Below are 27,543 nucleotides of genomic sequence, written 5' to 3' on the forward strand. Positions count from 1 at the left end.
TTATTATTGTTTTAATATTAAATTAATTATTATCTAATTGTAATTGCATAAGTTGATAAAAAATGCTTTGCAATAGCTTTACCGCGGCAGTCCCCGAGTGCCACACGTCCTTTCTTGTTTAATTATACATTTTCTAATTTTGATTGTTGTTTTAATGTCTAACAGTTGTTTTTGTAACGCCCTACCTGGTGTTAAGGGAATGATGATCTTCCGAATTCTATACATTTTAAATCAATATAGCATTAAAGTTAAAAATGCTAACTCAAAACGTATAGGGAACTGTTAATTTTTTAATTATGTTCATATTTGTATTTTCTTTTGTGTGTCTTAAGTCCCTTTTCTGGCTTTGAATACGATATTAAATTTCAAAACATCTGAAAGATGTGAACAAATTATGCAAACACAAATATACCCACATCAATTTCAATCCTGATATTAAAAGGAAACGCGCGCAACGTATTGCACATACAAACCTTTCCTCCTTGGATACAGGCACTAGAGCGCACTTTTCTACTGCATGATTTACACATACCATTGCCCACCCATTTTTTTTTATTGCCCTTGTAGGCAGACGAGCATACGGCCCACCTGATGGTGAGTGGTTACTGTCGCCCATGGACTTCAGCAAAGCCAAGGGCAGAGCCAAGCCGCTGCCTACCGCTTAATACTCTCTCAAGCCTCGTTTGAAGAAGGACATGTCATAGCGCTCGGGAAACACCGTGGAGGGGAGCTCATTCCATAGCCGGATGGTGCGTGGCAAAAAAGATCTCCGGAAACGCATTGTGGATAACCGCAGTGGCTCCAGGTAGTATGGATGAACTCTACTCCGGTGGCGGGCGGTGCGATGGTAAAAACGAGATGCCGGTATCATCTCGAACAATTCATATTTTTTTATTATAAATTATTCATTAAAAAACCGCCGCTTTAAGCCATCCAAATTGAATGTAAATCGAATCATAGTCACACTGAGTTACCATTCAGTTAGTTTTTAGCTATAAAGCGGGTGAGTCCTTGAAGAACAAGAAAGTGGTTTTAGAAATTTTAATTTCATCTATTCATATTACATTGTTTATTATATAAGTATTACACTATGCGGAAGTTATGAGGAGGGAGTAACCTATAGATATGATATAAATGCTTTTTTTCATGCTACTCTAAACTAAGTTCTGGTGTTGTAGGGTGTTGTAGGCACATCATGATTTCTATTCCCAACATAGTTTTATTTTGACTAGAGGTCCCGCAGTAGTCGAAATTCGACTATAATTAATTGTAATTGTAAGTTTGTACACTATTATGATTGTATTTTATACTTCTATAATCACAAATTTCGCCAAGACTACACTATAAAAGTATTATCAAAGACAAACAATATTTAATGTATTCTCAATTTGACAACAGACGTCAAGAACAAAAGTTTCACAATAAATAGTATGCATGCGTGTGTGCGTCAAATACATGGTATGTAGTGTGTGTAATGTTTTCTTTATTGATTTAATGTATCTTTTATGCATTATTTAAAAAAAATATTAGCATTGTGCACTTCTTCTCTATATTCTCTATAAGTGTAGAAAATTTCACACTCCTCCGTCCGCGCAATTTTCGTAAAAAGGGATACTAAGTTTTTGCTTCACGTATTAATATATAGATTTTGCACGTAATAGCAACCTAAGCTGACAACAACCTATAAATCAGCAATTTATCAATTCTACACTATATATTTGTTGAATTGAATATTGAAGCATAGTTCAAAACAGTTACTTCATCAGGAACATCTATCTATTGAGTAATAATAATACCATTATGTAATAATCATTGTATATTCATTTATTTATGATAAATGGCAAATAGAAACATTTTACATACATAATAATATTTATTTAATAACGTAATAATTATACTTATCTTTTAATTCACAATGTCCACACTTATACACAGTATCAAGCCAGGGAGAGAGCTCCGCACCGCCCGACGTCTCAACCGAGAATGACTCGAGATTGGTCGGCGCAGGGGCTTTTGTAGGCGGTGACAAACAACTATGCGTCATACTTGTTTGTCATCGCTGGAACGTTGGCTTTAATTTAAAATTGTATTTACAGCAATTATTTATAAATATATTATTACTTAATTTACTAACATTATTTGTGTTATAACACAGATATATATATCTCTATACCTATACATAGGCATAAACTATCAATATATTATTACTTAATTTACTAACATTATTTGTGTTATATATCTATACCTATACATAGGCATAAGCTATCACGGCCATACTGACAGTACTTCGTCCTCGAAGTATTGTGTTACTATTTTATTTATAATATATGAGTAGGTATATTCGATTCATTAATCAACATAATATACATGGCACAGAAAAAAAAAGAAAGTAGTCAAAACATTTCAAACAAGTCGAATGAACCATTTGCATAGACACGATGGTCCCCTTTAAATAGGTAACAGAGTATTCTTGCCAACTACATAGACATGTCGATCACATTCACCCGCTGCTTGTGAGATAATCGACACCAAATAGAAGGCCGACCAGCGGTACTCTGACTTCGAGTAATGCCAACTACATAGACATGTCAATCACATTCACCCGCTGCTTGTGAGATAATTGACACCAAATAGTAGGCCGACCAGCGGTACTCGGATTGAAAAATTATTGAGTAATGCCAACTACATAGACATGTCAATCACATTCACCCGCTGCCTGTGAGATAATTGACACCAAATAGAAGGCCGACCAGCGGTACTCGGATTGAAAAATTATTGAGTAATGCCAACTACATAGACATGTCAATCACATTCACCCGCTGCCTGTGAGATAATTGACACCAAATAGTAGGCCGACCAGCGGTACTCAGACAGATAAAATTTAAAGCCAAATATTTTTACTCATTCACAATATGACGTGATTTTCTCAATTTCTTTTTGTACCATGTATATATTTTTAGTAACATTTTATGTAGGTAACCTATGTTCCTAAAAAAAAACTTTAATTTAAACCAATCTAGTTAGTACAAAACATTATATAGTTGAAAAATAAATATAATCATCAAACAATTATAATCTTGAAATCTAAGCAATCACAAATTATCATCAACCCATTCTCCTGGCCAAAACCATAATTTTTCCCGTTGCCTTTCAGAGTATAGCGATCATTTGGAGGGATACACTGAATTTCGTAAGGGCCCATAAATCTAGATCTTAATTTATCATTACGCCTATGATCCTGGCTAACATAGACCAGATCACCTATATTGTGTTGTTTAGTATTCCGCCTAACATGATCAAATCGTTGCTTAAATGTTTCTGCTATTTTTTTGTAATCTCTGTTTGGCTATCACGATCAACTTGGACGTCAATATTGGGGTGTAAATCCTCATCATTAATAATTCCGTTTAGATGAGATTGTACTAAGGTATATTTGCTTCTATACCGGTTAGTAAACGTATGGGGGTGAAGCCAGTCGATTTTTGTACTGTCGTGTTAATTTACTGCTGTACTTTTAGCAATACGTTCGGCCACTCTGACGGCTCCTCGCACATAGTATTTAACATATTGACTACAGTAGAACGCTCAACCTGACCATTGCCTCTAGGTGTACCAGTAGCTATCATGTAGTGTTCGATATTCAGTTCTCTAAAAAGGTCTTGGATTTGATTAGAGCTAAAATTCGTACTACGATCAGTTATTACCAATGATAGTAACTATACGAAGAATAACCTTTTCCTTAATTTTAATCTCGAGTAAATCCATAGTAGTTTTTCCACGTAAGCGATAGTATACTTGCGCTACGAATAGCAAAACGTGAATAGCAGAGTGAATGGTGAACGAAAATAAAATCCGGCAAATAAATGTTGTACAACGGCATAGTGTAAAAGCATACATAGTGTCAACTCGATTTTGCCGTATTTTTGTGTGAAAAACTAGCTGTAGTGTAAGAGAGAGAGAATTCTTTAATGTACACCAAAAAAACAAACAAACAGTTCGATACATTATCAAGATATCTAGCTGTCAAACGTATTAATTTTATTTGTTGTTTGTTTGAGGGAATCGTCAAGTTTTGTCGCGTAGTTTTATCTTTTTTTTCGTTTAAACGTTGCATTATACAATGCCAGACTAATAATAATAATTTTGTGCATTGCGTTGACTTGAAATTAAAACAGAATAAATATTTATGAAATGACAGAAATCAGATGGACTGACTGACGCCATTCTAGGAATAGCTCCGTTATTCCGTGAGAAACGGCGGTATAGCAACAATTTCCGAATAGGCCCACTATCCTTAGAATTGTAGATGGTAAAACGTAAAATTGATTTACTCTCGATTAACTAACGAGTTATTCCAAGAATAAGATTTACTCTTGTTTGGTCGAATCGACCCTTACTGTTTTAAGGGGTTTTAAGAGACAAAATTTTGTGAAACCATCAACTAATAATAGAATGTGTTTAAAGCCTTCCGTGGTTGTTGGAAAAGGCCCTGTGCAATCTAAATGTATGGTATGGAAAGGTACAGCAATTTTATCGATCGGATGTAATAACCCTTGTTTAGGACCAGAGAATCCCTTCTTTTTAACCCAAGTAAGACAATGGTTAATATATTTTTTGATAAAAGATGTTATCCCTGGGAACCAAAAATATTGTCGGATTTTATGTAAAACCTTATCGAACCCCACATGACAATTTTCATTAAGAAATAGTTTTAAGATTTTTAATCTACATCCCTTCGGCGCAAACAACCTCGGCTCATAATCAGGACTAGTTTTATAATGCAATAAATTATTTTTATTTACATATTGGTTAGTGTCTAAGTTACCGACTTGCAATTGCGACATTAGGGTCTGGGTTTCGGGGTCGTTTGTTTGCGCGATTTTTAACCAAGACTCGCGACTTATATTATCGGATATTATCGGCTTCAATAAAATTTACTTTAAGATAATGCTGCCGTTCTGAAGGAGCGGAAACAGGATTGCGATTTAGAAAATCAACATATTGAAAATCCTGCATAAAGGTCCACCAACGTGCTACCCTAGGTGACAAATCTTTTTTCGGCATGGTTGATTTTATTGCATTGCAATCAGTAAAATGGCAAGTGCTTCTAGGTCATAAGAGCAGTACATGGATTCTGCTGGACTTGTCCGTTCACTATAATAAGCGACCAACTTATTCACGTTACCTAACTTGTAATAATATTGTTCCATAACCTATAGCACTAGCATCGGTGTGTAACTGTTAGACGCTGTGGGTCAAATATTGTCAAAAGAGGTTTGGAGGTAAGATGATCAATTACATACTTTCGTGCTCTATCTTGTTCAATGCCCCATTCCCATTTTTCGGTGTTTCTAGTCAATTTTAGAAGGGTCCGTTTTGGGTTTATATCTACAGTAAGAATCTAAATGCCCGGGTTTTTTGCAATAAGTACAAAATTTTATTTTATCATTATATTTTGATCCTTGTTCTTGGGTACTTTTTTTTTTTTTTTTACTGTAACATTGTTGTTTGGTGTGACCGATTTTACCACAGTTAAAACACTTTATGTCATCGGGTTTAGAATCAGTCTTAAAGCGCTTACGGGGGTTGCGAATTGTAAGGGTTTTTACTGTCTATTGGCCCTTTTTTTTTTGTTTTTTTTTTTTTGTTTTTTGTTTTCGCGTAAGAAGTAAATAGGGCAATTAATTCTGAAGTAGTTTTAACATTGCTGTTAAACGAAGCCATTTTTACATTAACATCGCATATACTGCCACAGACTAATTCAGTCAATTATAATTCCGTAAATGTAATTTTTGTATTCTTTAGTAACCTATTTTTTTTTTTTTCTTGCGTACTCGCAATAAGAATCTGCAGTTTCAGACGTGTATAGTACTGCCTTTTGAAGTTTTTCTGCTAGATTCTTTTTCTCAGGGAATAAAGTTACCAGCTCTAAACGTAACTTGTCCCACGAACGACCCTCAGCCGGGTCCCATGTTTCAAACCACAATAAGGCGGATCCCTTACGGGCCTTACCAGCTTTGGCGACTGTTGCGGCGTTACTCCATCCAAACTCTTTGGATGAGGGTTTCAATATTGTTGCACCATGATTCAGCACCAAAGTCACTTTTAGCTGGATCAAATACTGGCAGAGCGACCTCGCTGTCGTTCTGGCGGGAACCGGAAACTGCGTCTTTGATGGCCTTCAGAAGCGCTTAGGTAAATCCATCTGGAAACTTTAAAAGGAAAATATCAGTTAACAAGCATGGATTATCGTATCCCACTTCTGATAATAGCAACCTAAGCTGACAACAACCTATAAATCAGCAATTTATCAATTCTACACTATATATTTGTTGAATTGAATATTGAAGCATAGTTCAAAACAGTTACTTCATCAGGAACATCTATCTATTGAGTAATAATAATACCATTATGCAATAATCATTGTATATTCATTTATTTATGATAAATGGCAAATAGAAACATTTTACATACATAATAATATTTATTTAATAACGTAATAATTATACTTATCTTTTAATTCACAATGTCCACACTTATACACAGTATCAAGCCAGGGAGAGAGCTCCGCACCGCCCGACGTCTCAACCGAGAATGACTCGAGATTGGTCGGCGCAGGGGCTTTTGTAGGCGGTGACAAACAACTATGCGTCATACTTGTTTGTCATCGCTGGAACGTTGGCTTTAATTTAAAATTGTATTTACAGCAATTATTTATAAATATATTATTACTTAATTTACTAACATTATTTGTGTTATAACACAGATATATATATCTCTATACCTATACATAGGCATAAACTATCAATATATTATTACTTAATTTACTAACATTATTTGTGTTATATATCTATACCTATACATAGGCATAAGCTATCACACGCAATAAACCCATCTGCCTCTGTTCAGCCCAAATTCATGTTATCTTTGAATTAAATTTCAATGCCGAAAGTACTTGATTTGTTCAATCTATACTAATATAGAAATCTACAGTGGTTTTACGGATGTTCCGTTATAACTATTGAACCATGCATCCGATTGACTTGGAACTTGGTATCCATGTAGAAAATACATGTACTTAATGGATAGGCTAATATTTATATGAGTGTTGGACTCCCTACACCAGTTGCGGGGGCGTTAATGATGAGAGTCTTTGTGGGGGTGAGAAATAATAATGTTTATATTAAACGGCCAGCGAAGCGGACGGGTACAGCTAGTCGTATTATATAAATGATTATATCGAACAAATAACCCTCCGTACTTGTTACAACGTCACCTGGGTCGTTAAGGAAACATTTCTTGATTATGGCGGCCTAATGTCTGTAGGTACTAATGTGGATGCGCATTAAACAAATGACAAGTAGTTGGTAGATCGGGTCGTGTGATATCGGTCAGTACGTAATGAGTCCTGTCGCTAGTATCCATTGACATGTAACGACCGCCTCTGTTTTACTTTACTAATGTCTCTGCGATCAATTGCAAACGTTTAAGGATTGCAAATATAACAATCTGTATTCGATTTTTTTTATTGCTTAGATGAGTAGACGAGCTCACAGCCCACCTGATGTTAACTGGTTACCGGAGCTCATAGACATTAACAACGTAATTGCCGCCTTGAGATATTAGTTCTAAGGTCTCCGTTTTTACAGTACAACGGCTGGCCCACCCTTCAAACTGAAACGCATTACTTCTTCAGAAATATGGTGGTGGTACCTACCCGCGCGGACTCACAAGACTTCCATTAGTAAATCTAACAGTGTATTGTATATGAATATCGCTGCAGAGACGATGTGGATCCCAGTCGGAGATCTGGATAGGAAAAAACAGAAGATATTATTTTTTTAATTCAACACACACAAACAAATAACAGCCCAGCCGCTGCCTAAAGCTGAAGCTTCTTCTCAAACTACCTTTAAAAAGCCCAACCGGCAACCGAATCCAGATATTACACATAGTAGTCAGGGTCACTGATCATCAGACCAACGGGACGATCATTTGATTGTATTCAACTTTGCTCTATGGTTGGCTACATTTACAAAGTCTACGCAATCCACTAGCCATTTAACGCTGGGTGGGTCGTGTGTTTGTCTGTCCCTCGACATAAATGAGAAAATAAATCAGGAGCAGTACGAGGTGAAGTCTCACTCTCCATCTTCCTTATTTCTTGATTAATACTCGACAGATTCATGTTGTACGATCCGCTACAAAAATAGCTAATAAAATTCGTGATCCACCTATAAATTGTCCGCTCCTCATGATTTATCTTAGCCTCAATGGATTGAAAAGGTTCATAAAGATGTTTCCCGTATCTTCCTCTTCACCTGGTCGTAAATCAGGCAGAACCCAGTCCTGGTGGCGTTGCCAAGCTACCGAGACACATTTCCTGTCATTTATTGTCGTCTTAACGTACAGCCTTGTATTATTGGACGGTATTCTAACAAAGTAAAGATTTACGCCTCCTTGCGACCTACCCTACAGAAAGCCAAATAAGGATTATATATATTTTGGACGAGTAGACGACACATTATTATCAGAGCCTATAGATGACATAACGTGATTGTCACCTTTCACAATCTCTTAACGTCTTAAGCGGACTATGGAAGCACTGCGTGTGAACTGAACATCCTGTGTTTCAAAATATATATTTATCTATAATAATAATAATAATAAAGCCATTTAATTCAATTCTCACTCTCGATTTATAACACAATGATTGTTAGTAAGTTGTAGTTTAAAATTAAAAGGTTACATACATATAATTAATTAATTATTTAATATTAGTACTATTTATGAGATTTGGACCCCTATTTGGGTAAAGGCCTCCTCCATCCTTTTCTATGACTCCTTGTCCTTGCCTGATTTTATCCAGTCGTTTCCTGCGACGTGTGTTATGTCATCAGCCCATCGTCTTAATTGTCGACCAACATTCCTTTTCCCCATTGGTCCTTTCCATCGTGTGGCTTCAATGGTCCATCTTTTGCCTGGGTATCGTGAGATGTGTCCGGCCCATCTCCACTTAAGTGAGAGTGCGTGGCTGAGAGCATCGGTAAGTTTAAAATTAAAAAAAATTAAAAATAATAATATAAATTAAAATAAGATTTGACTTAAAGGTCTCAGTTACCAGGTCATAAAATCCCTTAAAAAGAAAGATTAATATTATTCATCTATAGTGTAGTTTTGGCGAAATATGTGATTATATTATAGAAGTAGAACAGTGTTTGACAATAGAACTATATTATTGTTCAAACTTAGAATTTCAATTAAATGTAGTCGAATTTCGACTACTGGGGAACCACTAGCTATAATAAAAAAATCAATACATTGAATAGTACACCTGACTTTAACAACTTTGTACAATCGAATAGTTTCGGTTTCTGTTCATAGAGCATGAGATGAATGAATATATTTTTATAACGTCATTCGTTTTCTGGCGTCAAATTTAAACGGTATAATCGCAAATTTATTATTTTTCGTTTGCATGTGACCTTAAAAACATTAGATAATATTAGAAAATTACTGTCTAACGTTTAAACAATTAATTAATCAACATCTTAATCGCAAAGTTTGTAAATTTTCTCCAAATCAATATTTTCATTTGATCGTGTGAGAAGTTGTATGACAGTACGTAGCGGTCGCTGGTATCACTTTCCCTATTAGCTCCTGGTTGGATTACGCAACGACCCGCTCGCCACAATTGCTTTATTGCCCACTATAGTATTACGCACTGACACACTGCTATCTAAATATTATTAGCACGCTGGCCAACAAAACTAGTCTTCTTTACAAACTTCACCTAATTTTGAAACCATGATATTCCCGCCATTATTAGCTACATATGTTCTATTTCCCGATCGGGAAAAGTGGATAAATCATACAAACAAACAAGATTTGGCTCACGAGACCGAGCTTCGACTAAAATAAGTAAAACAGCATGATGCGGTATTTGAGAATCACACATGATTTCGAAAATCATTAGTCGCATCTGAATGTTCATTTATTCATTAAAATTCATAAACGGTATTATAACCAAGAAAGATGAATACGCAATCCCCTTCGCGAAGCACTTCCTCTAAAAATATAAGATAAACTGCGTAAATACAATCTCCGAACAACCTGATGAAGGCCCGTTGATCTACAGAGCAATAACAGCCGCTCAGAGGAAGACACTCCCTCATTTCCTATACTTTGAATTTAGAAAATAGCTAGACATGATTACATAACGATTTTACATAAATAATAATAATATTTAATGATAATCGTAAAATGTAAGGCCGTCTGATTGATTGTCCGAACTCCACAGCCGTGTGTAGTGTAAGCGGACAATACACGATCGATGGCAGACGTGAATATTTTAAGCTCAATCTGTTTGGCAGTGGCCCGCTCCTGCTCAAGGATTCATGGCGCGTCTCACTACTTTGTCGGGCAAATTGATCACTCCACTTACTACATATCGGGTTCTCCATATCGGCGAAGTTCCGCGAACTAGGCTATGTAGCTTATTTAGCTCAACCGTGTGCTTAATCGCTTCGTTGTCGCCACGGCTGGACCAACTGACACACGTATATTAATGAAATAAACTCGCGCGCCCTCTATTGTAGGTTTTACTGGTGTTAGAACCTCTTGTGAGCCCACACGCGTAGGTACCACCACCCCACCTATTTCTGCCATGAAGCAGTAATGCACTAAAAAAAACCTGATATTAAGATCTTAAATACCGCAGTATTAGAGGAATAAGCTCGAAAACTCAGCTATGTCAGCATAATGACCATCCCGCGGTCCAGACTGGAGTGGAGGAGTGGTTCGCGACTGGTAGGCCAGGCCGCGGCATCAACCGGCACCTACGGCGGCGGCCGCGTCGAATGTAAGCTGCTCGTAACATTGGAATAAAAGTCGAAAATAATTCTCGATACACTTACACTAAATGATTTATACATAGTAGGACTAAAGTTATTCCAGAACCTTCCTTGGTTAATGAGAACTCCGCAACGTAACATTAAATTCGTCAAATTTACATGATTCCGACGAAACTGCAAATTGCTTTGCAAATTGTATCCATTTTCTTTGAACTATGTCGCATCAAAGTTACATTCCGAAGGAAATAACGGAATAATTTGTAGTCATGGAAGTGAGCGCTTTTCAGAACCCCTACCATTGTACGCACGATGTCGCTTCAACGTCTCGTAGTTAACTGCTGCACGGTGACTACGTGATCAGATACAGAGATAATCATAACAATTTTAGTCTCCTTTAAGACCGTTAGTCGTATAAGGACGGGATTAAGGTATTCAAACGACTGATCACTTCTAACTATACGTCACAGTCGTGACATTAACAGCGAAAGTACTTCGAGTGCTCAACAGAAAAATGTCCGTGTGTCTCGCGACAGTTGCATATAATGGCGCGAATTACAAATAAATAATTGTAAATAGACATGCTTTAACAAAAACCGACTTCAAGTAGAAAAAAAAAGATATTCCAAAACAAATTAATATACACTTCTAAAAACAATAATCATCGAAATCGGTTGGCGCGATTTTGATTTGTTGAGTTATTCATCTATTTGTCGCGCACGTACTTAATGCTAATTTAAGACTTATATGGTTTTCTCATGGATACCATTATCAGAACTGCACTCAATTGAAATGGGACAACACGGGAAGCGTCAGCTTTCTAATAAAAAAATAATCATCAAAATCGATTCACCCAGTCAAAAGTTATGAGGTAAAAACATAAAAAAACATACATGCGAATTGAGAAGTCACCTTTTTTGAAGTCGGTTAAAAACGCTGCATTTTAGCAATGCGTCGATTCGTATGCTCCCGTCCTCATACTTACAAATTATTTTTCTGTCATCTATGTTGACAAGTGGACAAAGATGACTACTGCTCCAGTGGTAACATTATAAAATAATTTATTAGTAGCGTAGATGAGCAAATATGCCTGTATGATGTCCAACGGCTAAACTAACCCGTAGGACCAACAAAGTGAGTTCTGCCGCTTCGAGACTTCGATATACTGTTTCGCTGGCTCCAATAACTGGTTATCGCTAGGCGCGCCATGAATTCGCTCTACTCGTCTATAAAAATTAAATAAATGAATCAGCTAAAAAACCACAATTGCATTGAGCTGTGGAGGATCACTAAGCAGACACCAATGGAGAAAGAGATCCTTACGCGGAAGTGGCATTGGATTGGTCACATTTTGAGAAAGCCCGATACCCACCTATCAAAGAGAGCACTGACCTGGGAAACGTCTGGCAAAAGGAAGAGAGGCCGCCCCAGAATCGCTCGGTGGAGCAGGAGCTGAGCGTCTTGGGACTGACGTAGGAGGAGCTAGAACAGACTGCCCAAGACCGATGTAAATGGAAGGATTTGATGCGATCCGTACACCCCAGCAGAGGATAATAGGAAAGAATGATGATGATGACATTGTACGGCGTCTTCTTGATTTTTATGTGCCCCTAGTCTGAGAACTTGATAGCATATTACAGACACTATGAGATCTTTTTCATGAATAAATAGTCCTAAGAGTTCTGTAGTAATGGTCCTCCAGTACCGGCGACTCGTTTAGCATTCATTAAGGGCATTCGCGCTCCCCGATCCACTGATGACACTTTAATATCACTAAATTAGAATGGACACCAGCTTTTTTTTTTGTAATTACAATGAATCATTATTACTATCCACAAATTAATTAAACATTTACTTAACATTGAAGTCGTCGTGGCCTAACGGATAAGACGTCCGGTGCATTCGTGTTGAAGCGATGCACCGGTGTTCGAATCCCGCAGGCGGGTACCAATTTTTCTAATGAAATACGTACTCAACAAATGTTCACGATTGACTTCTACGGTGAAGGAATAATATCGTGCAATAAAAATTAAATCCGCAAAATTATAATTTGCGTAATTACTGATAGTAGGACCTCTTGTGAGTCCGCGCGGGTAGGTACCATCACCTTGCCTATTTCTGTCGTGAAGCAGTAATGCGTTTCGGTTTGAAAGGTGGGGCAGCCGTTGTAACTATACTTGAGACCTTAGAACTTGTATCTCAAGGTGGGTGGCGTATTTACGTTGTGGATGTCTATGGGCTCCAGAACCACTTAACACCAGGTGGGCTGTGAGCTCGTCTACCCATCTAAGAAATAAATTTAAAAAAAAAACCTAGAAGTTACAAGTTTTTCTTTATGCTCTCAGCATAAGACACGAGCAGGGCTCAAAACACTAACGATGAAGTTACCACACATGACCTGTATGACTGACGGCGTCATGTCGTATGCCGTAGCCCTTATTATTATAGAAACAGTCCACGAACTGCGCTACCGCTCCAGCTTATGGAGGGTTCGCGAGTGTTCTGATCCTAGCACTACACTGGAATTAATACGCTAATAGTGCATTAGTTGAATCTCTGATCAAAGTCCGATATTACACACGGAGGGCACCGTGGACCCTAGCCACCTCCACGCCGTCCCATCTTCCTGGTGCTAGCCGCTAGATAGGCGGCTTTCGTGACCTTCACCGGGAGAGGCTGCCTTTTTACAGTGGCTGGGAATGGACGAACGCCCGCCTCCAACGGCGGAAGAAGAGCTCTCTCATGACGACGCCTTCTTTTGCGAGTACGTGGACTCACAGAATTCAAGCATTACCTGTTAGGACTCCTCACTGCCGAGCATTGTAGCCATGACATTGTAGGCAGTGTGACAAGTCCAGTCTTATTTGCGCGACCATGAAACCGCAGAATCTAGCTGCATGTCTAGTTATCAAATAAATATCAAAGAGAAATAGTTTAATAATTGCCTAAATTTAAATACAGACGTAGGAACTGTTTGCCAAAGCTCTGCCCTGGGAACTCCAAGTGAGACTTTGACCTCATCTTTCTAGTTAGTCTGTGGCGTTAACGATATCGGGTCTCTGTGCTACCGCTCCTCATCAATCAACATCAGATGGCGCACGGGCTCGCCTGTTCATCTATGATAGAAACAAAGAACTCCACTAAGAAGTACAGTATATTTTGATCATTTTACGAAGCCTACACATTCTTAAACCATGTACTTTATTATACAGGTCCGGTATAACAAGGGTAAATTGATTGTACAGGCCGGTCGCTCGGTTGTGAAGATAACGGTTATTCGGTAAGCGATAGGCGACAGAGCACCCGAAAGAAACTGGGGCGTTTGTGTGTAGTGGCACCAGTGTAACCATGATTATTGTTTGAAATTTAGAAGAAATGAACAGAAGTTTACTTTTATTTATTTACTAGCTGACCCGGTAGACTTCTTAGTGCCTTATTGATAAATAAATGACTTAAACTTTGTATAAAATAAACTTAAAACAAACCAAAGGAATCTGTCCGACGGGGGACGCATCAAAGGAAAAACAAAATTGTTATTTTTATTTAATTTAGAGCATTTTCATAATTATTTACCTTTTAAACCTTCTATGGACTTCCACAAATAATTCAAGACCAAATCGGTCCAGCCGTTCTCGAGTTTTAGCGAGACTAACGAACAGCAATTCATTTTTTTATATATAGAAGATTTTATTTATTGGGTACCAACATGTTATACATCAGCACAGAACATTACAGCTAACATGTACATTTATTTCACACTAAATGCTAACACAATTACCGGCACCGACTTCATGCATTGATTGACCACCATCTACAGTTTGACCACTATCGCCGGTTTATAGTGAAGAAGCTAAGAAGCACTAACAAAAATGATCAGTCAAATATCAAATCAAACTTAAGTTTCCAACAAATTTAACCGACTATTAAGTTAGTTTGATAAATATATGTGATAAATATTGGTATTTTGTTACCACAAAACTGTTGCGTATCTCTTATTCCCCAAAATAAATAAAATGAGCACGACTTTGAACCACAAATCTCTTTACTTCATTTAATCGTATCTATATCGTCTAACAAGACTGGTAAATAACTTGTTAAACTAGTTGGATTAGCGACACTATGTACCTACATATATATATATATATAAAATACACCCATTTTTTGTAAAGACTCGCGCTTTATTTTATACTGTTGTTGGAATACTGAAGCTGCTATTTCAGAAGCTTTTAATGCAAGTAAAATATGAAATATTCAAGATATTAACTTAATCAGATGAAAGATGCTGAACTGTATAAAAAGAGAAAAACACACATAATTTTACTAATCGAAATTAAACCTCGTCACGCCTCGAAAGCGACAGATTGGTGGTAGGTGGTGGTAGTGCAGGTAGGGCTGATGATTTCTCACAAGAAGATTATAAAGTTGCTATCGATAAAGTATTTGCTCGGGCATCTGTTCTTTACAGTGTCTTTCACTTGTTCAAACATTTCATCCGCCACCTTTTTTACGTCTGTAGTACTTTTTCTTAGACAATCTATACTATCTACATTATCTATCTATATTAGAAAGAGGAAAGATTTGTTTGTTTGTTTGTACTGAATAGGCTCCGAAACTACTGAACCATTTGAAAAATTCTTTCACTGTTTGGAAACTACACTATTCCCGAGTGACATAGGCAGTAAATTTTTTTGAAAATTCAGGGATCCTTACTAAAACTCCAACTCTAATGTAACCAAGGTGTAAAAAAATTACCTAAAATATTCTTTACATCGCGTGCCCTGCGAAAACTATTGATGATAGAATAAAATAATGTACTTTGACTTTGTAGAACACATTATTATTTACAAAAAGTGTCGCGACAGCATAATAATATGTCTAACTATTATAGTTATGCCGCTATAAGTGTAATTTTATTTAAAACTAGCGACCCGCCCTCGCTTCGCTTCGGAAACATTAAAACACACATGAAACCAAAAAAAAAAAATTAAAAAAAAAAAAAAAAAAGTAGCCTATGTTCATCAGGGACAATGTCGGCTTCTAATGGAAAAAGAATTTTTCAAATCGGTCCAGTAGTTTCGGAGCCTATTCGAAACAAACAAACAAACAAATCTTTCCTCTTTATAATATTAGTATAGATATAGATTAGTATATTAGTATTAGTATAGAAAATAAAACAGCGTCCAATATCTTTGAAATTTTTGTTAAAGACCCGAGCGGAGCCGGAGCGGGCCGCTATTTATAATTATTTTTGCACACTAAATAATTTATCAAAATTATCCTGTGAACTCACATTGCATGATCACCCTATACCGGCAGTACCAAATAAACTGCGGCATAAGGCAACCTTCTGAATAACTTTTTGGCGGACTAGCGCCGGCCTCCGGACGGTTAGCTGATTTGGACCTTTATCTGTGGCGCTTTTTAAATGCTACAGATGACTTTTTCTTTTGTTAACATTTAATTTGTTACGTGTCAGCTTTCGTTTTGAACTATGCTCTTAATTTAATAGAATTACAGTACAATATGACATAATATATTAAAATATATATACACATTAAATAAATAATAATAAATATTTACTAACAATCACGCCACATTAACTGATCCCGTGATAAGTTCGTAAAGAACTTGTGTTACAGGTACCAGATAACGGAAATAAATGTAAGATTTTTTATTATACATATACATATATTTTTTAATATACATCCATAACCCTGGAAAAGACATTTATATTTACCATACAAATATCTTCCCTTGGCGGGATTCGAACCCGCGACCCCCATATGTAGTGACCATGTCACTTACCACTACACCAGACGGCCGTTCATTATGTAAACCAGACATTGTGCCGACCAGACATTATGTAAAAATTATATGAATGTATGCATGTAATAAATGTATTATAATTATAATGAATCAATATAATATGTAGTGTATGTATTTATTATATGAACAAATTCTCTTAAGATCTTATTCTATAGAATTTTATCAAGATGCATGTTCTAACGAGTAATTTGACTTTTCTTGTGCGGTATACAACAAGCAGTAGTACAATTCCACATGCAAACAAATCAAACTCGCTCCGGTCCTTAGGTGTTATATTTCATATTTGTTCACGTTTGCGCTGAGCAAATACTAACTTTTAGATTTTTAACCATATCTGTACAATTTGTTTCAGACGAACCTGAAGCAATGTGGAGTACTAAAGGACATCGGCCGTGAAGAGAAACCGACCACCATGACTTCAGAGGAACCGATAGACGTTGTAAAAAAACCAGATGACAAAAAAACTGACGAATGCGCAAATATTGCGCAGGAAATAAACGAGAGCTCACAAACCGGTAAAGAAACGGGGCAGAAAAGATCACTGGAGCTCATGAGGCTTGTCTACGAACTGCCCGAAGACATCAAAGAGCCAATGCATACTGAAAACCCGACTATAGAAGTAACCGAACAAAAGAGTTGTGACGTACAGTGCGAGGAATATTATGGCTTAAGTCCCGAATCGGAAAGAAAACTATATGAAGCCCAATCGGTGCATAAAAGTGAACAATCTAGTGATCAAAACAAGGAAGTGATAGATAGGATATCTCCCGAGTGCAGCGACGAGGACGTTCAGGAACTAAAAAAGTTTTTAGAGGGTAAACCTAAATTATTGGAGAGGTATTTAAAGGAATGCGCGAGTGCTGATGAGGTGAACAGGATACACAGTGTGACATCCAGCGCTCCTCTCTCTCCGAGGCCTCACCACGAGGCGAGGAGTACTTCGGTCACCTCAGACCTGTTCCAACTATGGCTGTCGTCGTCTCCCGTTAAGGTGAGTGGTAAATGTTGTGTGAACGTGCTAAGAACAATAATGGGACGACGCTGTCGATGTTAATTTAGTGCGGTTCATTGTCAAGGCTACTTTTATATTTTTGCGAATCGTTTTGGAAGATTAAGTTATTCTAAATAGAATGACCAAAACTAGATGGACTGCTATTAGTCACAGAGACATTTATGTGTATCGGCATCTATATATTAATACGTGAAGCAAAAACTTTGTATCCCTTTTTACGAAAATTGCGCGGACGGAGAAGTATGAAATTTTCCACACTTATAGAGAATACAGAGAAGAAGTGCACAATCCTAATATATTTTTTAAATAATGCATAAAAGATACATTAAATTAATAAAGAAAACATTACACACACTGCCATGTATTTGACACACACACATATGTATATACATTATACTCTGTTTATTGTCCAACTTTTGTTTGTCAAAAACTGTGGTCAAATTGAAAATAGGTTAATATTGTTTATCTTTAATATTTTTTGTCTATAGTGTGGTCTTGGCGAAATCTGTGATTATAGAAGTATAATAAATAGTCTTCGAGAATATTACCATAATAATGTTCAAGCTTAAAATTTCAATTAATTTTATAGTCGAATTTCGACTACTGCGGGACCACTAGTTTTATTAAAAACACAGTTAACCTGATAAGAGCCCTTAAATAAATCCGGTTTTCGAAAATTCCTTATATGAGTCGACTATTATCAAAGCCGGCAATGTGACTTTTGGACAATTATTGGTAAATCAGAAAAACGAATTATTGACTTTGTATTCCATTGGCAGTCACAAAACTCTTCTGAACGACATCTTAGATAAATAACAAGTTAAGTATTAGCCTTTATTTAATGCAGGTTTTGAACCGTATTCTTTGAAAGAGACGATTATATTCAAATCAATCTGTATTGACATATCAATAATTTTTTTTTGTTCAAATGCACAGATTGCCACCGACTCATATACAGTACCTGTGTAACAATAATAATATTTTCCGCGCATTAAGGTCGAACTCTGTTCAGGTGATGGCGGCTACAACATAGAAACTAGATAAATAAATTGAGGCTTCTAATAACTTGAGATTGTGTATGTGTGATCATAATCCATCCAAAATTTCCGTATGGCCCCTTTAGAAGTGAGTCCCACGTGTGGCCCACGTGTGGCCCACGCTTTCTCGCACGAGCATTTCGTAGAAAATTCGATTCCTTACCCAAAAAGAAATAGGTCGCCATAGTCACAGAAAATCATTTCGCCAGTCGCTTTTCAGTAGCAAAAATAGGTAACTTACTCGTATTCTGCCTCAATACATAAACATTAAATTTCCGAAACACTAAATTGCCCACCGTATGTTTCTAAACACGTGCTTACGTCCTATCAGCACATCCAATAAGGGTTGTTTCCGTTCGTAACATAATACTATAATTGTTTCCCTCCCCGATAACACGGCCGACAATAAAATGATTGACATCACTCGACCCAGACCGGCGCGGCGTATACACTCGCACTTTGTAAATTTACAAAACGTTTGTGTTACTCAGTAATTTGTTAAGACGCATATCATTCGCCATGCGTATGCGGAGGTTAATACTCTTCTGAAATACATAGTCAGGTCATAAATTCTGTCACATGTTTAATGTAAAATAATTGAAACAAGTTTATTCATTATATAACCATTCATATACCAAAATGAACTTAACAAAACATAGATTCTTATGACACTAAAGTTTATTCAAAATGACCTCCGTGATTTTGAATACAGGCCTTCAATCTGCGCGGCCAGTCGTCTATCGCAGCACGAACGAGGTCCATGTCAATATCGGCGGCTGCCTTAATCAAGGATGTCTTGAGTGACTCCAAATTGGGATGAGGCTTTGAGCACGCCTTTTCCTCCAAGTGTTGCCATATCTTATAATCTAACGGATTCAAATCTGGACTGGAGGAGGGCCAGTCTTCGTGCCGGATGAAGTCGATTTCACGCGCCGCCAGCCAGTCTTGTGTGCTCTTCGCTCTATGAGCTGGCGCCGAATCTTGTTGGAATACCCAGTGCCTGTTATTGAACATGGTATGAGAAACAGGTTCCACAAGGTTCGCCAGAACTGTATTTTGATACACAACTGCATTCGTTTTTACACCTTTCTCACAAAAATGTACCTCTGTTAAGCCCCAATAAGAAATTCCCAACCATACCATGAGCGAGGATGGAAAATGACCCCGTTGGACACGCGGAATACGGTTGCTCGCTTCTTCACTACTGTGTGCGTACACCTTATCATTTTGTTTGTTGTAGCTCTCTTCTACGGTAAAAAAATTTTCATCAGAAAAAAGAATTTCCCGATATTTTTTTCCCGCGTACCGCTTCAACAAAGCGCGGCATCTCTTCAGTCTCGGGTCCATTAGACGAGCATTCAAACGATGTCCTGTTTTTCTTCGATATGCCCGAAGCCCTAAGTCTTCATTTAACACCCTTTTCACCGTGGTTCTGCTTAACCCCATCTGAAGGGCCAACAGTTTCTGCTTACGTTTGGGATTTCTTTGAATTCGCGCCTTCACAGCTTTTATCACTGCTGGAGTCCTAACAGACCGAGGGCGACCACTTCTTGACCTGTCATCTACACTAGAGTCTTCATTGTATCATTTGATGGTACGATAAACGAATCTTTTGGTTATATTCAAATTTTTCAGTATGTTAAAAATTTGAATTGGCGCGTAACCGCAACGATGCAACGCAATAACTGCAACACGGTCTTCTTTAAGCGTCCGCTCCATATTTAATTAATGAGTAAAATTCTAAAAGTATACATTTTTATTTTCATGAACAATTCGAAATTCGAATTCAATAAACTTTTTTGTGGCCAGCATTCTAAAAGAAAAGTTTTTACTGTGTGACAATACTTATGACTTGACTAGGTATTAATTTACCCAATGAATGGTTTTATATCATAGAGAGACAAACAATCTTGTGGCTATCCTGGAATTCCGTGGTTACTGGGGCTAATGGACATGACATCAAGGATACCATCCAGCCCCTATCGTAACTTGAATACCAACGGCATCAGTGAGTAACTGCCGGAATAAACAACGTGCTTTTTTTTAATCCTGAAATAAAATAGAGAATGTGGACTTTTACAGTCTGCCGATGTTAACATATTTTGTGGAGAGGCTTTTATAATAATCTCGTTGAAGTGGACTTCGTTATCACTGTGATATCGCCTGTTACGGATACGGATAAAACTATTTATCATCCATGTACATGGACATCACTCGAGTGCTTGTTACCTGACGCCACGCCCGTATCTTCACGGCGTCGCGACTATGGTGTGCAGAGGTATATCAATTGACAATACGCTTTCATTCTGAAAACCCCTTGATTGTCCGCAGTCATAAAAAATGTATTAACTATTCCAAACGTCGATCTGGGGGTAACGACAAAGGGAAGACTTTCCACCGAGCGGGTGATATTGCTTGGTAGACCGACGCGACGGTCCAAGTGTTGTTGCTCGGAACTTTTATACATGGTAGCTTATCTTGAAATTGTCATTAGCAAGATTCAGGCATCTGTCAAATATCTTATGTTCTATGATGGCTATCGCCACATTACTCCCTTCCGAGACCGGAGATCGTGCCAGTTAGCGTTGTCCGTGCTAAGATTAGCTTGCATGTGCCAGTGCTGCTCGAAGTCTGCGGTGAGCCGAGATTGAGCTTAAATGCTGAATGCGTCAATACTGTGAGTAGTCCGTGTAATACACAGCGGCGTAATGAGGCAGTGAAGATGCGTGCCGAAGGGCCAGGAAGTGCGCAGAATCGGTTGCGATGGTCCTGTTGAGGCTGCGATGATGGCTTGCTATGGTACGACATTTGATGGCTTATTTTTAACTGAGAGAGCTGCGAGAACTGTGGTAGTTGACGTTCTTGACGCACTGATGATGAAATGTGAAGGCTTCAATTGATCCGTCGCCCAGTTTTTTTTTTTATTTATTTTTTTTATTGCCCTTGTAGGCGGACGAGCATACGGCCCACCTGATGGTGAGTGGTTACCGTCGCCCATGGACTTCAGCAATGCCAGGGGCAGAGCCAAGCCGCTGCCTACCGCTTAATACTCTCCACAAGCCTAGTTTGAAGAAGGACATGTCATAGCGCTCGGGAAACACCGTGGAGGGGAGCTCATTCCATAGCCGGATGGTACGTGGCAAAAAAGATCTCTGGAAACGCACTGTGGATGACCGCAGTGGCTCCAGGTAGTATGGATGAACTCTACTCCGGTGGCGGGCGGTGCGATGGTAAAAACGAGACGTTGGTATCATCTCGAACAATTCCTCAGAGCACTCCCCATGGAACATGCGGTACAAAAAACAGTTTGAGAATTACGACGAAGAAAAGATTTGCCAGCGAGCGCGTGAAATTTTTAGGTTTTTTTATTTATTTTATTTATTTTATTTATTACGTTATTGTTCGGAACTTGTATGTATGGTATGCCAGCTTATCATAAACATATCGTATTCGAGATTCAGACGTCTGTCAAATATTTTGTGTTCTGTGATAGCTATCACCATATCGACACTTATGATTTACTTGAACCGTTCCAAACGACACGAGGCAGACCTAGCTTGACGACGAAATGGTATCCATGGAATTCGGCTACCGCATACCTTTAGGTGGGTCGTGAGCTCATTTACGATCTAACAAAATAGGAGATTAAGGCTGTTTGTTTGTTAGGCCCTGGAGCTGGCCCTTATTTGCGATACCATTGTTCGAGAAATAAATGGAAAAAGTATTTACTTTTAACTGTAACCCCTCGCTGCCTGTCTACATAAGCAAACCTAACCACATATGTACGTCGACACAGTACCACGTCGCGTTGTATCCGGCGCAGCCCGGTCACAAATAGTTATTGATGTTTCGTTATCGGCTGTAACCCGTATTGACTATCGTCCGCTAGTTTCCTCAAATCCAGCTTCTTCAAATTACTCCAGTACTGGGTATGTTGGTAAGTTAACACACTATTCATTCGGGTGTTTCTGTACATCCGATGAAAAAAAGAAATGCGGCACTATTTTTGCGTGTTGTTTACATTCCTCTTAGATATTTTGCTCTTTCCGAAACTGTAGTGGACACTATTAAGATTTTTAAGCGCTGGTGCCTTTTTCGGATAGAGGGATTGCTGTCGGTACAGAAGCCTTCGCAGCTTTGCTCGGAGCATTGCATAGACATCTACGACGTAAATGCGCGACCCACCTTGAGATATAAGTTCTAAGGTCTCAGTATAGTTACAACAGTTGCCCCACCCTTCAAACCGAAACGCATTACTGCTTCACGGCAGATATAGGCAGGGCGGTGGTACTTACCCGTGCGGACTCAGAAGAGGTCCTACCACCAGTAAATATCGCCGTATTGGGACCGCGACAAGGTTGAGCAACTCAGCGGCTTCATCTCTGCGCAACGAACACCTTTCGAAATTAAGGTTACGGGCCGTGAAGTGGACAGAGGAGTAGCTATATAGCTTACATTGCTTTAGTTAAAAATTCCGCAGCGCATAATAAGTGCGTGCAAGTACATACGTATAAGGTGCAAAGTATATATATAAGTAATGGAGTAAAGAAATTTTGTGAAAATTCGAGTATTTTACTTTTCTTATTGCTTTCCGAGGCAAGCGAGCACATAAGTCCGATGAGTATTATTAAGTTTTAAATTGTAAATTGATGCATATATGTGCTTATTGTGTGGCTTTTGGGTTTTTTTTGTTTTTTGGGTAAACTGAAATTTCTAAATTTCCCTTTTTTCCTTTGTTCACTTTCTACTTATATATGATTTTGATGGTGGAAACTTCTTTGGTTATTGTTTTCGCTATTTTTTTAAATATTACATGTAATAAATAAATATTACCATATCCATACCACCACAACTTTTGCATATCTTTGGCTTTATACCGGCTTAATATTTAAAATTTAATCGTTTTTTTTTTAAATAAAGACGACAATCTCATAAAGCATAGTTGTGAAAAGCTCTTCCTTCACCTCTTCACGAATGATAATAATTTTAGGAGTTTTTGAAACAATTAACCGATTTGAAAGCTTCTCGAGTTCTCCAAAAATTATTATAAATAATAATTCACTAAGTGTAAAAAAAAGTTTTTCTGTAGATTTATTTCTAAAAATGTTTAGATTGTATTTTTATTTAAAATTCAAAAAGCCGGTTCTAAGTCTACAGCAATCTCACAAGCCCTGCTATATCTGATATTAAATAAAATATATTAATAACAGAGGTAAAGATTGGAGAGTCGACATTATTTTCCCTTCTTCTTGAGAATCTTTCTTTAATTTTTCTATAGTTAGTATCGAGTAATATTTAATAACTAAACACCTAAAATTTATATGAATAACTTTTGAAATAAAATTGTTTATGCGGGTGCGGGTTTGAGACTATGAGTACGATGGGCACTTATTTCAACGCTCTCCAGCGAACACTCGTTGGTACAACAACACAAAGAAAGGCAACCACAATACACATTATCATGAGGAAATACTTTTCCTAGCATTTTGCGATTCATTGACATTTTTGGGATTTTGCAACGGGATATTACAAGTAATTGGTAACAGAGTTGATTGAAAGAGGAGGTGTAATGACCAGTGATAGATTATTCACGTCAAACTAGACGAGTGGGATGAGTATATGACTGTGTAACCCTCAGTGCTGTAAGTGAGGCAATGTTATGGAAAAGGAAAAAAAGTAGATAACGATGTGCCAAAATGGCAAAATGTATGCCAAAGAAATAATAATGTGAGGTAATTTGTAGAACGGGCGTGATGGGGACGCGGCGACCTATGTGTTAACAAATTGCAAAGTTATTGTTCCTATTATGAAATTGTTGACACAACATAATACTTAGTACAGAAGTCATAAATTGAATGTAAAAATGTACCGTCGAATGTTACGCATTAGTTGGACGCAGAGGGTCAGGAACGAAACCGTGCTTCAGCGCGTTCATATGTCCCGGAAAATGTTGCCTTCTATCAAAAAGCGCAAGATAGAATATCTCGGCCACGTGCTCAGGAACGATCGATACATGCTGCACAGTTGATAATGATGGGCAAAGTGGACGGAAAGAGAAGCTGGGCGAAGAAAAAAGTCATGGCTCCGGAATATCCGGGAGTGGACCGGACTTGCCTCCGTCGAACAGCTGTTCCGGCTGGCTGCTGACAGAAATGAATACAGGAAGCTAACGGCCAACCTTCAGGATTGAAGAGTCACTGGAAGAAGAAGAAGAAAACTGTAGTTCGTGCATCCATAGTTCATCCATACACACATAACACTTCAATGACTCATTTTTGCCTTGTACTATCCGCCTCGGATTAAAGCCTGGTCATGATGCTCCCGACGGCTATGATTTCTCCCGCTGTGAACGAAGATTCAAAATGTTTTCGATAAAGATTGACTAGGTTTAAGCGACAAAGTCCCCTTACCACTCACCATCAGGTGGGCAATGCAGAAAGTATGCATATATATATAAATGGTATGTACAATTTTTAAAATTCATATTTGTGGTTAATAGGCAAATCATATTAGGACATATTTTGATTCCTAAAGCTTAGACGAGATAAAATCTCTCGTATCACCTATTGGTATCACAAGCCCCAAAAATACTGGTCCAGATTTAACCATTAAATGTTTTAATGACAAAAGTATTATTACTAGTGGACCCGTAGTAGTCGAAGTTCGCTAAAATTAATTGAAATTATAAATTTGAACATTATTAAGGTTCTATTATCAAAGACTATTTATTATACTTCTATAGTCACAGATTTCGCCAAGACTATCTATAGACAAATATTTATAAAGACAAACAATATTTAATCTTTTTTTTTTTAAGAGATTTTATGACCTGGTAACTAAGACCTTTAAGTCATGTCTTATTTTACTTTATTTTCTTAATTTTATGAAAAATGATAATATGGAGTGAAATGAAATGAAGATGATTAATTTGAGACATTAATCAACTGGGATGAAATTTAATGAAATGAGATGATATGGGATGAAATATAATCGCAGTAAAATGGTGGTCATTTACTGAGATTTTTTCAGTGGACTTTTTGGAGGATACCGAGAAGTTACGTCCAGCAGCTTTGTTTCATTTTCTCACATTTGTGCACTTTCACAGATATTAAACAGTTAATAAACCACCATTATTACACATTTAAACCTGAAGAAACACTAAATAGACAAAATAAAACAAATCACACAACTTCACTCCTCGCGTTCCCGCCAAAAAGTCCATATTTAATCTTTTTTTTTTTAAGAGATTTTATGACCTGGTAACTAAGACCTTTAAGTCATGTCTTATTTTACTTTATTTTCTTCATTTTATGAAAAATGATAATATGGAGTGAAATGAAATGAAGATGATTAATTTGAGACATTAATCAACTGGGATGAAATTTAATGAAATGAGATGATATGGGATGAAATATAATCGCAGTAAAATGGTGGTCATTTACTGAGATTTTTTCAGTGGACTTTTTGGAGGATACCGAGAAGTTACGTCCAGCAGCTTTGTTTCATTTTCTCACATTTGTGCACTTTCACAGATATTAAACAGTTAATAAACCACCATTATTACACATTTAAACCTGAAGAAACACTAAATAGACAAAATAAAACAAATCACACAACTTCACTCCTCGTGTTCCCGCCAAAAAGTCCATATTTAATCTATTCTCAATTTGACCACAGACTATAAGCATTAAGAAAAGTATGACATTAAACAAATAGTTTGCATGCGTGTGTGTGTGTCAAATACAAATAGTGTGTGTAATGTATTTTTTTATTGATTTAATGTATTTTTTATGCATAATTTAAAAAAATATTAACATTATGCACTCCTTCTCTATATTCTTTATAAGTGTGGGAAATTTCATATTCCTCCGTCTGCACAATTTTCGTAAAAAGGGGTACAAAGTTTTTGCTTGACGTATTAATATATAGATTACAATAACATTTTTAAATTTTTGGAGAGGTTTTCGAGGCTGCGATCTCATTACATTTCAATTCATCTGTAGCCGTCATACGCTGTGCCTGTGACGTATGCAGTGGGTGTTGTAGGTTAGGGGGTGGATACGTGCGACCGAGGTGTGGGAGACGAAAGGGTAGTGAATATAAAATTGATGGCTCTCGTCGCGTGTCCCGCATTGGATACAACGATCGCGTTACAACTCTCGAGTATTGTGACTACCAGATTAGCTTTGTTATCAATTTGATTACCATCTCGTGGCTTAGTGGTTAAGGTTCGCGATTTCTGGTCGCCGGCTCGAGACTGTCTGCCATTGATGTCAGTTGCTTGCGTGTTGCGCGACTGTAGATTATTGTCTGTAATACGTTGAACCGTAAAATACAGGGCGGGTCGTCGTCACTTTCAATTAGAACCCAGAATGCATTTTCCAGCAACCGATTGCATACTGAATATCAAATCAAATAATTTACACTACATTTATACAATGCAACAGAATCATATTTAACATATCATAGATTCATTTTTTTTCCTACCTATGCTGATAGACTTGAGGTCATTTCAGCTTCACCCTAGCGTGTGGGGGAGCTCTCGGGGCTCAAATCAGAGGTGTTGCTAACACTAACCCTAGCAAGAGCCGTGCTTCGCAGTATACTTCGCGTCACGAGCCGTCACCTCGTATCGCACTGAGATTTCCGCCAAACGATTTATTTATGTATAAATTATTGTAAATTTTTTGTAGGTTAACTTCTAGTATTGTTTTCTTACAGTAAATTTTGATTACGCAATAACATAATGTAAAAGACGGACAGCATCGATGAAACTACACACAGACAGACACAGCCCACTGAGTTTCTCGCCGGATCT

At 37.5% G+C, this 27,543-nt stretch overlaps 1 protein-coding gene and 1 pseudogene across 3 annotated transcripts in view; one reads left to right on the forward strand and one right to left on the reverse strand.

Annotated features, from left to right (window-relative positions):
• The window catches only part of LOC114248759 (cGMP-specific 3',5'-cyclic phosphodiesterase), an 82,389-nt gene that overhangs the window by 30,691 nt on the left and 24,155 nt on the right, over positions 1 to 27,543 (forward strand). For both annotated transcript variants that reach the window (XM_089738776.1, XM_089738777.1), the window contains exon 2: positions 17,029 to 17,667. In XM_089738776.1, coding sequence (XP_089594902.1) covers positions 17,089 to 17,667 — 579 coding nt within the window. In that variant the 5' untranslated portion in view covers positions 17,029 to 17,088. The remainder of the gene's footprint in view (positions 1 to 17,028; positions 17,668 to 27,543) is intronic.
• On the reverse strand, positions 1,799 to 8,188 carry LOC149499769 (uncharacterized; annotated as a pseudogene). Its single transcript, XR_016325474.1, has 2 exons — positions 8,146 to 8,188; positions 1,799 to 6,190 (listed from the first exon to the last, which is right to left on the reverse strand). The product of XR_016325474.1 is annotated as an uncharacterized LOC149499769 (transcript).

This window comes from Bombyx mandarina, chromosome 26 (genome assembly GCF_030267445.1).
Source record: "Bombyx mandarina strain Sakado chromosome 26, ASM3026744v2".
Taxonomy (NCBI): domain Eukaryota; kingdom Metazoa; phylum Arthropoda; class Insecta; order Lepidoptera; family Bombycidae; genus Bombyx; species Bombyx mandarina.